Source organism: Lactuca saligna, chromosome 6 (genome assembly GCF_052625555.1).
Source record: "Lactuca saligna cultivar CGN05327 chromosome 6, ASM5262555v1, whole genome shotgun sequence".
Lineage (NCBI taxonomy): Eukaryota > Viridiplantae > Streptophyta > Magnoliopsida > Asterales > Asteraceae > Lactuca > Lactuca saligna.
In genome coordinates, this window is record NC_136422.1 from 8,877,793 (window position 1) to 8,893,377 (window position 15,585).

The following is a 15,585-nucleotide window of genomic DNA, read 5'->3' on the forward strand; positions in this document are numbered from 1 at the left end:
AAATACAAGATACAAGTACTATAAGTAGTCATCAAACAATTGGAGACCCTAGAAGTTCTTGTTAAGTCCATTTAGGACTAGGACTTCCTTATTGGATCCAAATGGACCAATGAATTTCCAAATTGGACTATCATGGGTTTAGGACCCTAATTGGGTTCTAATTGGACCCACATTCGTTTATTGCAATATTTTGGGCTAGGTAGAACCTAGAATGAAATAAAACACAAGTTTTGATCCATAATTTAACCTAACCTAGCTTAATAAAGCATAAAAATCACAATTTTATTTTATAAGACCAATAAATACCCTAAACTACCTCTAATGTTGGGCTTAGGGGCAAAGAGCCCAATTTTTCCTTCTTCTCTCCCCATTCTCGGCCCAATGCATGAGCCCAAGAGGAAAGGAAGCATGTTGACTAGTGAGTGACACCTCACTATTATCTAATGGATTTCTAGGCACATATCACATACCTCCATGCATGTATCACTTCAAATATCACTTCCTCTCTTCTCTCTTCCCACTCTCGGCCGAATCCCCTCTCACACACACCAAAAATATCTCAAATTCTCTCTAGAACACTCAAGAACTCTCCTTCCTCCCCTCTCCAAAAATCTCGAAAATTAGGGACTTTCCAAGAGGATTTTGCAAGTAAATCATCATCTAAGGTAAGATTATGCATAGATCTATGGTTTAAATTCTTTTGTTATCAAAATCCTTTCCTAATCTATGCAAAAATCGTGATCTTGCACCCTAGAACCATCTCAAAACTCGAGATCTTCATCAAAGGGAGCCAAGGCCAAAAACACTTCATTTTTCCTTCCATTTTCCTTGCAAAACCGAATCAACACCCCAAGGTGAGCTTCATACCCCCTATTTTCTGTTTTTATGAGTTTTGGGGGGGGGGGGGGGGGGGGGGAATACAAGTGAAAGTGTAGATCTATATGTGTTTGTATGCCTTGTATGATTTCCATGCTTATATGTATGCTTTTATGTGTTTTTATGTTGGATCTAGCCTCAAAACTCATCAAAACCGAGATATAACTTGTGCTACATGATTTTAACTTCAAATATATTTCTAAACACAAAGTGCTTCAAGAAAAATTGGCTAAGTAGTTTAGCAATAATTTCTTTGGGTTAAAAACACAAATTTTGGGCCTAAAATGTGAAAAATGCAAAAATAAGGGCCCAAATCGACATGTCACAGATTCTGATGGATGAAGTGTGCCAAAACAGTTTTCATAAATAAATTTCTGGAAATATACTCATTTAGGGGACTAAAAACATAAATTTTAAGCTTAATGGGTTAAAAATGTAACTTTCGGCCCAATAAGGCCCATTATGCGAATTTATCTGTTTTGGAGGGCCAAAACTGTAACTTTCTGTAAAACAGTGGACTATAAGTGTTCCAACTCCTTTTCAAAGGTTTAAAATGCTTTTTAAATTTAAAAAGGACCAAAGTTGCAAAAATTTTCCAAATTGGGCCAAAATTGTAAAAATTGCGAAAAGAAGGGGTTAAAACCGTGAAAACTGCATTTTCAAGGACTTAAACTGTTTTTATGAAAAATATGTTGAGAAATATTAATTTCAATAATTTTTGGTGTTAAAATGTCAAGAAAAATAGTTTAAGGACTAAACCGGGAAGTATTTAATATAAGGGGTTGAAAATGTAAATTTTACAAATGATGAGGGGCTGAAAACATGAATATTTCAAGGCTAGTTCAATATACCCAATTTGATCAAATGATGGCACCACGACTATCAACGGAATACAATACATTACAATACCAAAAGTCGTTGTTAAACGAATTGGCTCGGTCTCGAGCCAATAGAAATCTACAACTACTAACACTACGACACTACAATTCATACAAGTAACGTTTGGTTATACATACACATGCGAGTGTGCACAGACGTCTATGCACCATCTTTGGGCCCCACAAGTGTAAAATCTTGTTCGTTGAGCCTAGCTAGCCCAATGACCTGATCTTAAGGCCCGAAGACATTTTTTTTTACGGAGTGTTGGGTTTTACCGATCCGACACAACGTAAATGGACTTTCAATGGCTTGTATACCACCGGTCCCCAAGGGTCCTTTGGTCTTGCTAGTAAGGTCTACATTTCATGCGAGACGGGTCTGGGACCCCTCGTACATTTTATCCCCAACCGGCTAATGGAGTTACCGGGGTCTTCGTGACCTCTTTCTCTTCGGATGTGGGACTTCACCTAGTCACGGCGATTGGATAACGCGATTAGTATTGACGACGCCTTCGGAGTCGTTAGTATAACTATAAACTGGGCGTTTGTGTAACGCGGGTTTGTAGTAAATAATCCTGCTCGAAAACCTTCCAACGTCGCCCGGGACTGACACTATACGCTATGCAATGGTTTCAATGTAACATCACGTAATTCAAGGAACTAGGAGGACATCGGGTTTTCCTAGGGTTTTCAATACTTACAAATTTGAAATGCATACATTCTAAACGAACATTTTTTTTTACAAGTATAGAAACAAACAAGCATACCTATGGATCTTCACAAACGTTTTCGGAAACTTATCTTTTCAGAAAATATCGGATTTTCTGGTGGTTCTTCAAAAAAATACAAACATTCGATTTCAAACACTACTTATGAACACACCAACATTTCATATGTTGACGTTTTTCAAAATACTTGTATTCTCAGGGAGCCAGTGAATCAAGGGAAATCATATCCAGTGACGGTTGCGGTTTATTTTTGTATGAATTAAACAACTTAATTTTTGGGGAATGTAATGTTTAAACAATGTATGTTATGTAAACACTACTGGTTGTACTATATTGATGAATGGTGACAAATGTTGTTATGTTTCATATATATTCAATGTTATGGTATTCAATTGAGTCACGACAGCCCCCGGACGTTTCCGCCGTCTGGTTCGGGGGTGTGACAATTAAACATCAAGGAAATAATGGACTTAGGAGTTTACGGCCATAAACCCCCTAGGATTGGTCCATCGGCCGTAAACTCCCTTAAGAAAGCCAAATGACGCCCTAATTTCCCTTTTGGATTGGAAAAATGCATAGAACCTTATACTCTTTCATTTAAGACCTTAAATCATGAGTTGAAGGACCAAGTGAGAGTTTACGGTCGTAAACTCTATGTTTACAGCCGTGAACTTCCTTAAATGGTTCATTTGGAGCCTTAACCCCTTCATATGCCCTAAATGTGAACCTAGCCTAATTCTACGAGTGATATAAGACCTTAAGACATCCAAGAACACACCACCCATGAGTTTACGGCCGTAAACTCATGGGGATATGGTCTTAGGGCCGAAATCTCCATAAAGAGTTTAGTCTTGAAGAGTAAACTCCCTAACTAGGCCACACACTCCCTTATTGCAACTCAATACCTCTTAGCACTCGACCAAAGTGTTTTCCGCTCGTTAGGATGCTTATACGTGTTTAAACAGTTTTATAATCACTAATTGTATGTAAACATATAGCATCATATGTTACTAGGTGATTAAGTGTGTTCAAGTCTTCACTTGACACCGAGCACTCGACCGACACTACCATCGGATCCACTTGCCACAGGTGAGTTCATACCCCTGAATTAACCTTTTAAATGATTTTAACTGCTTTTATAGCGAGGGAATACAAGTTGAACTGTATAGTTGTTAGATAAATCGCATGTGATTAGTAACTGCATAGCAAACTAGACTTTTGCATGTTAACTGTTTTAATCAAATTAAGATTTTCAAATCAGGGTTTCAAATCCTCTTAAAGTATGAATATCTCTTTTTAGATCATTAAAGGTTATCCAAAGTTTTCCAAAGTGCGTTTGCTAAAGAGACATCCAGTCATAATGGCTTATTAAAGGTTTTTCATAGGTTTTCTTCACTTAAACTGTTTTATAAAAACCCTTTTCAAAGATTGCTTTGCAAGATGACATCAAGTCATAAATTTCTTAAGCATAAAGGTTTTACTAAAGTTTTCTTCTATGCTTTTACTTCGTTAAATGCATGCCTATATTTGTATAATTATATAAATAATGTTTAAAGGACTTAGGAAGGTTAGTTCGCCATATTTCGTTTTCCTCGTTGGGATGTGGTCTGGTGGGTATCGGGCATCTGTCCGAAGGTCGTTTAAACATTAATTATATATATCACGTATACATATATGGACATAAAAGCTCTCTCTCTCTCTCTCTCTCTCTCTCTCTCTATTTCTCTCTCTCAGCTAGTTCATCGCCTTTTGGTAGTAAAGGCAACCTTCTATTATTCACGTTTCTAGAACCTTAGTAACTATTATAGGAATAGTTAGGAGACTCTATCTCTATCTCTATCTCAATCTCTCTCTCTCTCTCTCTCTCTCTCTTGCTTTAGAATGTGACACACTATTTCCCTCTATGACGCTTCATTGCGCCAACTTTGTGTAATCAGAGTCTCCGGGAAGGAGAGCGAACATCATGTGTATAGATCAATATGGGACTGATATTCCCACACCCAGACTACTAGCTACAGTCCGCGCCGGTAAGGCCCATGGGTGACATAATGCCACTACCTCTACGCGTGACATGGTGGGTCATCGGATACTCTATCGTCGATCAACATGGTTACATACTAGTTCACATTCACCCATTGTTTTAGACTTTGTTAGCTGTATCGTTCATTTTATACTGCCTGGAGTCTATGATTTCTTTTGTTTTAGTCAGCAGTATTGCTGTTGAGGTATATATTATTTTCCCTTGGTATTTTATTTGTGGATTTCTCATTATTCCTTTAAAGTCAATACTGTATTTTGGTAATGATAGTATTTTTGGGGATAATTACTCCTTAAAACGTAAATCCATCGGGTCTTGGTAGAAGACTTCTTTTATTTAGAAAATATAGGATTATCTGGAAAGGACGCTAATACACCGTAGATTCTAAACTACTATCTTTCATAAAGTTATTTTTGAATAAAAATGTGTATTTATACAAATTACATTAAATACTTATGAACTCACCAGCATTATAAAAATGTTGATACTCGCTTTCAAAATCACTTGTATTCTCAGGTCATCGATAGACAGGTACATCCCGGGAGCATTTGCGGAGACAACCTAGTACTGAGCTGCATCTATATTATTTATTGTATTACTTTGATGTTGTTATGAAATGTAACCTATGTAAAACTATTACTATTAATTCAATGGTTGTTGTACTTTGATTACTATACTGCATATGTTGCGATACTTGATATGACATCATTCACCCCAGAACGTTTCCGCTGTTCCGGTTTTGGGGTGTGACAAGTTGGTGGTCACTTTATTTGACAACCTTTTTTTTGTTCAAGATATCACTCCACATCATGATAGCTTTGATTTTACTTTTGAATTTTTACACAATAACAAATTTTTATTAGTTGTTTTACCGTTAATTTGTTTTATGGGGATGATTTGCAGGATTTGTTTAACCCCCATTGGAAAGGAATGTGGTAATTTGTTGTGTAGAGTTTTCAGTGTTGCCAATGTGTTGTGTACCTTGGTGAGTTGGTTTTTTGTATCAGTAATTTTTGCAATTTCCCTTCTACATAGTTGAATTTCACTTATTCATTTTTGTCTTATATCAATTTTTTGTAAAAATCTTGAAATAGTGATGTTTTTTTATTAGGTTTGCCTTCTTAAATTGATCTCCACATCATTTTACTCTTAAAAACTACACAACTTGAATTTCCTTAATTTTCTATTCGTAATTTCTGGAACTTGAATTTTGTATATTCAAGTTTGACTTTAGTTTGTTTCATACACCAATTAACTCTTCAAAATCCATGTTTATTTATTAGCTATTCATAATTTGTGCAGGTTAGAATTTTGTATTCTTATTTGTTGGATTGATGTCCAGACAAACAGAACACGCTTCCGATCTCTTTTCTTCGTATGAGGGTTTTTAATTTGTACTATTTATAGTTCATCACTTATAAGATGTTTTAAGTCGCACATTGTTATTAATCTTTTTTGTAGTATCTTCTTGACGATGTTGTATTGGTTCCCGAATGGTTGAAGAAAATCCCTTTACAGATTAATAAACATGAACCGACTCTATTACATGTGTTAGTAACACCCGCATCAAATTTTTAAGAACTTTCTAAAAAAATTATTGGACCTTTGAAAAGTATTTATAAGATTTATTCCCTTTTTTATAATGTATATATCTTGGATAAATATCACGTATAGCCAATGAAGCGGTAATTTATTTCAGTTTTTTTTTTTTTTTTTTAATTTTTTTTTTATTTTAATTTTTTTTAATAAAATGATTTTTTTATGAGTTTAATTTGGTTTGTTTGAAATTAATCACTACTTTGTTTTCAGACTGTTGGTGGATATGAACATACATTATGTGCCAAGTTAGTATTTTCACATGAATTTCATGTTATGTTTTCTAAAACTGAACAGAAACTTTTAGATATATTGTTTTTTTGTCAACTTTATTTTTGGTTTTATGTCGTAAACTAAACCTAAACTTGGTTACCAACTTTTGCATAAATAGGTAATATAACAAAATTAGTTGTCCTTGTGACCATGATCTCCACCACATGGATGTACAACTACTCAAGTCTCCAGGTAAGAACCAAGGAAAACACGAGATATTAATTTTTAATTTTTCTTGGGCATAATTTCTTTATTGTAACTTCAAAATTTGTTTTGCTTAGAACAATTTTCCTTTTTAGATGTTGAATGCACACTCATTGAGGTTAGCAACGACCGGAGGTGGAGCATATCTCGTATATAAGTATAGTTGGAGGATAAGTTTAAAATTTGTTTCTTTCTTAAACTGATAAAATCTTGTGAATGAGAGTAAATGACAATTTATGCGTTTTATACTTAATTACTTCGGTAATCTTAAATCACATGGTTTGATATTCACTTTCTGGGAAAAGATAGGTATAAAATAAAGGATGAATTCAATTTCCTCATACCTAACCATATAAATGGTAAAACCCTTAAAACACCAAAATTGAAGAATTTGGCAACCATACACGATTACAGTCCACGGACACTACAAGAAAATTTCGATTTAACTACGGAAAAATTCCGTAGCAAAATGATGTAATTTCGTAGCTAAACCTAAATAACTACAGAAGTTGCTACGGAATTTGCCAATGTGATTCCATAGTAAGATTTCTTGTAGCAAAATGTTTAACTACGAAATTATAGTTCCGTAGCAATTTTGCTATGGCTGTTGCTATGACGTCTATCCGTAGCATTTCAACTACAACACACTTCCATCACAATTCCGTAACAATGAATTTTGTAGCAAATTCCGTATCTATTTTGTTCTGTAGCAAATTCCGTAGCCATTTGGTCCATAACAAATTTCGTAGCTAATTGTTCCGTAACAAATTCCGTAGCCATTCGTTCCGTAACAAATTCCGTAGCCATTTGGTCCATAGCAAATTCTGTAGTTAATTATTCTGTAGCAAATTCCGTAGCTATTCGTTCCGTAACAAATTTCGTAGCCATTTGGTCCATAGCAAATTCCGTAGCTAATTGTTCCGTAGCAAATTCCGTAGCCATTTGGTTCATAACAAATTTCGTAACAACTTTTTTGTAGTCAATTCCATAACAATCGTTCCATACCATTTTTTCTATAAAATTTGGTTATTTAATTTGACTTATTATATCAATTTACAAAAATACAATTAATATAAAACCAAAAATAACAAAGTATTTCTATAGAAACTAAAAGAAATATCCAATACATCAAAAGATACATATTGCAAATCAAAAGTCGCTACAAATTTAACGTAAAATATTATTCGATACATAATATTCTATCATTGATTAATAAAAGTTTTGACCTGTTCACTCAATGTGTTAATGATATTCATTGCTTGAGCGAGTTGTTGTTCAAACTTTGCTTGAACATCCATATTTTTCTGCTGAAACTCCACATTCTTTTTCTGAGCATCTTCATATTTTTGCTGAACATCCTTATATTTTTGTTGAATCCTCATATTGTTCGCGTTGCGTCTCAACTAACTTCTTCAAATTCTCAATCTCGACTTTTGTCTTGACATTATTATCTTCATATTGTTCGCAATGTGTTTCAAAAGATCTTTTACTAGAACGAATGCGCTTTTCATATGAGTCAAATCCATATAATCTATTTTTTTCGATCATGTCCCCCAACGACATCATAAAATAGTTTGTCCTCATCAATTTCCTCTCTTATCGTTTCCTACCGATCACATCGTTCCATAAAATCATCCTATAATTTTATAATTGTGTTGAGATAAAACTTATACAAAAAAATCAAAATAAAACTTACATGAAATTATTCAAAATAAAACTTACATGAATTTTTTTAGCTTTGTCAACTAAAAAAGTCATTCCATCGTGATTCTTAGTGTGTATACAAGAATAGTTCATGGTGTGCCAAATCATGTCCCCAAAGCTTCTTCTACATATATACAAAAAAAATCAATATTAAAGTAGATTGCTATTTTTACAGTTAGGCTTAGATATTGTAAAAATATTTAAAACAAACAACTTTATTTTATAAAACAAAAGGAGTTCGTAAAAAAATAAAACACAAAGTTATGAAAAAAGAAATTAAAACGTAAACACTAAATTCATAATAAAGATAAACTTTGGATATAATCTTGGAAAAAAAATTGTTAAACAACGCATACTATATAATATCCACTTGTTTATAATTTATACTTTTATAATAATACGTAAGAATCAATATTGAATTGAAGATACTAATAAAATTTTATAATAAAATAAATAATGAAGTATACATTTTAAAGAAATAAGTTTATAAATAAATTAGTAAATCATAATAATAATAAATAATAAATATAAAATATGAATAAAAGATACTAACAAAGAATATAAATACGTTATGATAGTTTAAGGGCCTCAATGTAAATTTTTGAAATGATAAAAGTAAATATCGATGATTGAGTGGGGCACACCCCTATATTTGCAAATGGATCGTAAAAGACCCTATTTTTACAAAGCCAACCGGTAATGACCCTATTTTTGCAAAAACTCATTATACCATACATTCAATAGAGAGAAGAAGAAACTTTTGCTTATGTTGTTACATAATAAAAGAATACTAAAAGATGAAATATGACATGGTTTAAGATATTACCTCTATATCAATTTGGCCGATAAAGAACTTAATTTGTTAGGATTTATAATAGTAGATCAGATTCAGGGCACCCGCACCAAATCACTTATCAATTTCTTCTTTTGTTTCTCACTGTTTACTTACTACTGTTACTAATAAGTAATAACAGATCTTTAACTGGAATTTTCTTAGCCGACATAACATACATTACAACACTTGGGATGACTTAACCACAGAAGTTCAGCTGATGATACGATTACTTTTGTTGTTTTAGCTTAATTTCTAAGATTTTAAAACATAACAAGGTCATCTCTCTCTTGATCAGTTTCTTCTTTCTTCCCCACTTTGGATAATTTAAGGGATTTGTTACTATCTCATCTTTCAGAGACACATACATCATTATTGCCACTTCATCATATTTTTGGTGTTATAAGTTATCAGGTAGTTTCTTGAACATAAGACGCTAAACAGCAAGAAGAAGCCCTATGTAGCTAAAAATCATTGGGATAAAGATAGCAGCTTTAGCTTGAAATCTTGGAAATCTTCACCAAAAAGTGTCAATCTGGATCACATTGTCCCATTTACCAACAGTTGCTACATTGTAGATGAATCGGCATGGAAAACAACAAGCCCTAGTAGTAGTAATTGCTTTCACAAACGTGCTCTAGAACACTGCAAATCAGGATATTGGAAATGAATTTTGAGGGTTGAGGCTAGGAGGCTCTATGTTTTACTTACACTATAACTAACCATCATGGACTTTGTCATAAAAGAAATCTACTTGAAACAAGTGCTAAGATAAATGAAACTCCAGCAGAACAGGATGCAAAATCGAGCACAAAGACAGCTTCAGTCATTGAGAATCCTCCACAAAAGAATACTACGTACCCTAATCTTCTGCTAAATGATGAAGACCACCAATCTGACTTTCTGTGTACGTATTATTTAATGAAAACTGCTCAAAACAGATGCCTAACTGACAAAACAGAGCATGGGCATCTTAATCCTAGCAACTCTGGTGTTAATATGAATGCTCAAGTTCTAAAAAGCTCCAAAAAGTATATGGACGCAGTTGAACGAAAGATGCATTAATCTAATCAATAGTAATCATATAGAAGCACAACCACACATGAACTTCTCAAAAACTACTGCTCTCCCAATTGGCTAATTCCCCCACATGCATATTATATAGTATTATAACTGCGTGTACGGATTAATAGAGTTAACATAACATTAACTCGCATCAGATTCAATGGAGAGATCAATATCCTTCAAATCATTGGATGATTAAGAGAAAATGGAGCAAAAAGAAGATAGAAGAATGTTACCTGGTAGGGATGAAGACAATCAAGAAAAATCTACCAGTTGATGGAGCAGGAATCGAACGACAAAGCTAATGAGAGTGAGAGGAGCTCCGATCGATAATGGCGTAAGTGATCTGAAGAATGAGGAATGCGATCGGCTACAGGTCATGCGATTGACAAATTTGATTTGATTTGGAGAAGAAGACTTATTTGGGGAAATGTCGCCCTAGATTGTTTCAATCAAGGTAATCAAGGTCACCAGGGCTCTTACCTTACTTTGTTTACTTTTTGTTAAAGTTAGTAAATATACGTTATTTTTTAATTATATTTGTTAAATTTGATCTGATTTGTTTACTTTTTGTTTTCTTTAATTATTTTTATTTATTTAGTCCATTAAGTAATTACCAAATAAACAATCCAATTATAAGTTTTCCTTTCAATTAGTTTCCATTCTTTTTAATTCTCGTCACCTACAACAATTAATTGACTTCATCCGTAAGTATCTTATTCCATTAACAAATCGGTAATTAAATGATTTGAGTCTATTAGTCTAATTAACTTAGTAGCGATTGTTTATTTCTTTCTATTAATAATTCAAGTGTTATGAATGTTGCTTAAAACTTGAAGATGTTTCAATGATTTTGATCGTATAAGCATCTCGGTGATACCCAAGTTTGAAATTCTTGAAATTGTGCTTAAAAGTTAAAGATTTTATATGGGAATGATACCGACTATATATAAACGTTTTTATGTGTTTTTTTATAGAAAAAGTTAACGTTGAGCACATTAGTCTAATGTGTCAGTACCAACACCATATGTGTTCTTGAAAAGATTTCTGAAGGAAATATGGTTTTACTTGATGGAACTTTGCCTTGTGGAATAAGAAATGATCAAATTCACCCCCTCATTTTTGGCTGCAGCTTATGTTTACAAACTGAAACATTATTGAAACAAACATTATGCCGCAATTCCTTCAACCATTTTTTTAACTAGAAAATCAAAATAAAATATTTTAATTCTGTTTTTAGAAACAGCTAGTACAATAGAGTAGAGGGTAAATAAATTTTGATTAAGAGATAATAATTTCCAAGGCCGGGATAATATTATTATAAGAAAATTAGCAAATGTATGTCATCAAAATCTAAAAATTGAAGCTAAAATATTTATAATGTAGAAATTGTGTTAAAATTAAATTTTCAAAAAAGAATTAAAAATAATGTTTTATTTTTGTTGTTGAGTTTTCAAAGATAATTATGTATTTTTAATATATTTTTTTTCAATAATCTTCTATATTTTGCTACGGAAACATATTTCGTAGCTACTTGACTACGGAATATTCCGTAGCCAAACACCTACGGATTTTGATTTCGTGGCTATTTTGGAAAATTCATCTTTTTGTAACAAGTTCCATAATAGATTAGCCACAAAATTTTATTTTGTAACAAATTTTTCTAACAAATAGCTACGGATCTCAATTCTATAGCTAACTAGCTACGGATTTTTATTTTGTAGTCAATTATGTAGTCAACTAGCTACATATATGGATTTTGTAACAAGTTTCATAGAAAACTAGCTACAACCAAAAATCTTGTAGCAATACTTGTAGTAAACTAGCTATGAATTTTAATTCCGTAGCAACTATTCAAAATTTAGCTACGGAATGTAATTTTGTAGCCATTTCCGTAGCAAATTAGTTACAACCAACCATTTTGTAGCACATTCCGTAGTAAAATAACTATGAATTTAGATTCCGTAACAACTTTACGTAGCTATTTAAGATTTAGCTACATAATGCAATTCCGTAACCATTTGTGAAGCAAAATAGCTACGACAAGTTGTTCCGTAGCATTTTCCGTAGTAAAATAGCAACGGATTTTGATTCTATAGTAACTTTCCGTAGCTATTTAGAATTTTTCTTGTAGTGGGAATGGAGTCTCCAATTCCAGTTCTGTTGGAATCCACATATCAAACACTAAAAAAAAATATCTTAAATTAATCAACTCATGAAACAGCAGAATGCACTGCTGTTGTTGATGCTTTCCAGTATGCAGGTGACAATATAGAGCATGTTGATCACGGTATTATTACTTCTGAAATTCTCATATATTTTTTTTTCCTTATTTATGTATGGATATAATTTCAATTCAATTCCATTTTTATTTTTATTTTCTTAATTGTTTCTTACAGCATTATCATAATGTATAACAGGAAATGGGAAAGTAGGTCACGTGAATCAAGCAAATAAAATGTAACTCTTCACCGGCTGAGTACTTATTTTGTTATTTTTATAAATGTTGTTATAGAAATATGTTCAATATTTGTTTATTCTTTTAATTTTTTTATTATATTTGTTCAATATATTTTGTGTATACAGGGTTCGTTCGGGATCTCTATTATCCGGTGCTCATTATATGGAATGTTGCAGGCTGCTTCCTAATGGTAATTTACAAATTAAATTAAAATAACTAATAAGATAAACAATATATGTTTATATTTAATCTTTTATGAATTCTCTGGAATTAAAAGTAATGGTATCATAATATTTGTTATATGCCAGCTCATATAATTTTTAATTTTTTTTATACTGTCTTGCTTCTTAATATGACGGAAGAAGAAATTCAGATGGGCAAAGTTTATCGGTCTACCGATAGGTACATACATGATGTCTCTATTTTTATTAGGAAGTGTGTTTTAGATATTTAATTAGGATACACATGGTTTATATATATATATATATATATATATATATATATATATATATATATATATATATATATATATATATATATATATATATATATATATATATTTTATTAAAGGGTAGGCATGATTTCTTTTTTACTTAAAGGTTGTTACAAGTATGATTTCTGTACTTTTATCTTTGCTGAACCATATTTTGGACATTTAATATATAGTTAAAACATTTTTCTAAAAGGTACACATGATCTATGTAGGAGATGCGAAAGAAACATGAATATCTTATCGAAAACCTCAAATAACAAATCGACAAACTCACCAACGACATCCATCCCTACATGTAATGCACTTCTATGTTTACTGAATCTTCCCAGAAACCATCTTTTGCTAATGTAGTGGTCAGATGTGATCATCTTTTGATAATCTACTCCTTCCTATGTAACTGATATCAACAATCATTTCATATATGTAATATCTTTTCATAATATGGTTGCTTATCTACAGTTTCAAATAACGAAAGATAAACAAGGTACACAGCGCCAACGGCGCATCTATTTCCATCTAGTTATGATAGATGCATAAAAAAAGTTACCTACCGTTCTAAAATTTAATAGATGTAAACGCAATTTCATTTACAAAAGTATGGCAAAAGATATATTGGGATAAAATGAATGAAAGTAAGGCTTCATATATGATTTCTCGATCCAATAAATATTATAATAATCGATGACTTACACAAACTGGAAGAAGCGAAGGACTGAAAATTTAACTATAAATTACACTTCAAACTTTTAGGAAACTGAAACATAGTAACTGAGAGTCTGAGTTAAAACATCCGAGAAACTCAACACGCCCATAAAAAGTAAATATCTTCAAAGTAACAACCTTTGTAAATCTTCTTTCTCTGCACCAAAGTTTCATATATATATATACGATCTACTCATGAATATAAGCAAACAATCAAAAAAGTGTGTAAACTGATCGTGTGATGGATTGACCATTATTTTTTCTACTGCTGAGGAGGGTATTGCTGAGCAGGGTACTGCTGAGGAGGGTATTGCTGATGAGTGTACTGCTGAGGAGTGTATTGTTGAGGATATTTCTCGAGATCAACACCGGCACCAACTGGGAGTGGACCTGTAGGACCAGTAGCGGCTTGTGTTGCTGAAGATATTGTAACATACGCTCCAATCCCGAAAACTGCACTTAACAGAGCTAATATAGCTCCTGCTGCAAATATTCCTGGCTTCACAACATAACATGTAATATAACCATATGAATCAATCTGTCCACCTTGTCTATTATTTAGTCCTGCAGCTGTAAGCAATAGTATCACAGCTATAACTGAAGCTACCCTGGATGTTCAAAAATATGTTAGTTTTATTCGATAGCGTAAAGATAGTCATGATGATAATCAGAAATCAAGAATATCCATGTGGCCTACGTACGTACCATGACAATACAAAAAGGAGTTTTGAAATTGGGGTCGAATTAGGGTCGCTTCGACAACAACCAGATCCACCGAACGAAACACTTATGTAAATTCGTGTAATGATGGTGAACACAGCTGAGACGATTCCAAGTGCAAGTGCTGGACTACTTGGATAAATACACGAATCAAGCAAGATAAAGACTTCAGAAGCCTGTATTCGTGCATGCCCATAACACACATATCATTATAATGTCAAAATCGTTTCGTTAGTTTAACTTAACAAATAACAAGCATATTCATTTTTTTTTTTATTACCTTAACCCTAGTTGCTTCCCCCGCAAAACCGGTGGCTGCAGATATTATTCCGAGGACCGCTGCAATTGCGCAGTAAACTGCAACTTTGCTATCCATTTATGAGGTCTGTTTGAAACTGTTGAGTCTTAATGAAGAAGCTTGTGGATGAATACAGCTTGTGAACGAAAGCGTAAGTGTATATATAGATGGGTACACATTCAAGTGGATACTAAGAAACAAAATACGACGTTTACTTTCTTATGTCGACCTAACACTTTGGTCAACCATTTTTTAATGGTCAAAATAAGTATATAATACAACAGCTAACACTTTTATAAAATTTTGCATAACAAAGTTTGTCATTATTTTTTTTATGAATAAAGTGTCATTTAATTGACGGTTAGCATGGTTTATTTATTGTCTAATGTAAGGAATATAGTTTAATTGATTTCCATATGAATCAAATTTCTTTTCATACAAGTTTATAATTTTTTTTTATCGATATATTAAACTTTATAAAATTTATTAAAAAGAAAATCAATTGAACATATATTTTAAAATCAACTATTTGTTAATCATTTTATGTTTTTTTTTATTTTTTTTTATTTTTTTTTTTCAATTTAACATTTCAATATTTATTGAATTTCATACCAATGCAAACATACTGGTGGACACATATACTTTCAATAGTAGTGGCAAACAAAAAAATTTGGACCAAATATAACAACATAAAAAAAAAGTAAAAGAACTAATACT

General features: G+C 32.4%; 1 protein-coding gene and 1 long non-coding RNA gene across 2 annotated transcripts; one reads left to right on the top strand and one right to left on the bottom strand.

Annotated features, from left to right (window-relative positions):
* The first annotated feature begins 3,534 nt into the window (after positions 1-3,534).
* LOC144999847 (uncharacterized) lies at positions 3,535-5,194 on the top strand. Its single transcript, XR_013661021.1, has 2 exons — positions 3,535-3,571; positions 5,037-5,194. It is a non-coding gene; the product is annotated as an uncharacterized LOC144999847 (long non-coding RNA).
* An 8,593-nt stretch (positions 5,195-13,787) lies between these two features.
* On the bottom strand, positions 13,788-14,986 carry LOC145001450 (protein MODIFYING WALL LIGNIN-1-like). The gene is made up of 3 exons (XM_078960822.1): positions 14,851-14,986; positions 14,556-14,746; positions 13,788-14,458 (listed from the first exon to the last, which is right to left on the bottom strand). The coding sequence occupies exons 1-3, from the start codon at positions 14,944-14,946 to the stop codon at positions 14,113-14,115; spliced, it is 633 nt and encodes a 210-aa protein (XP_078816948.1). The 5' UTR covers positions 14,947-14,986; the 3' UTR covers positions 13,788-14,112.
* Positions 14,987-15,585: the final 599 nt, after the last annotated feature.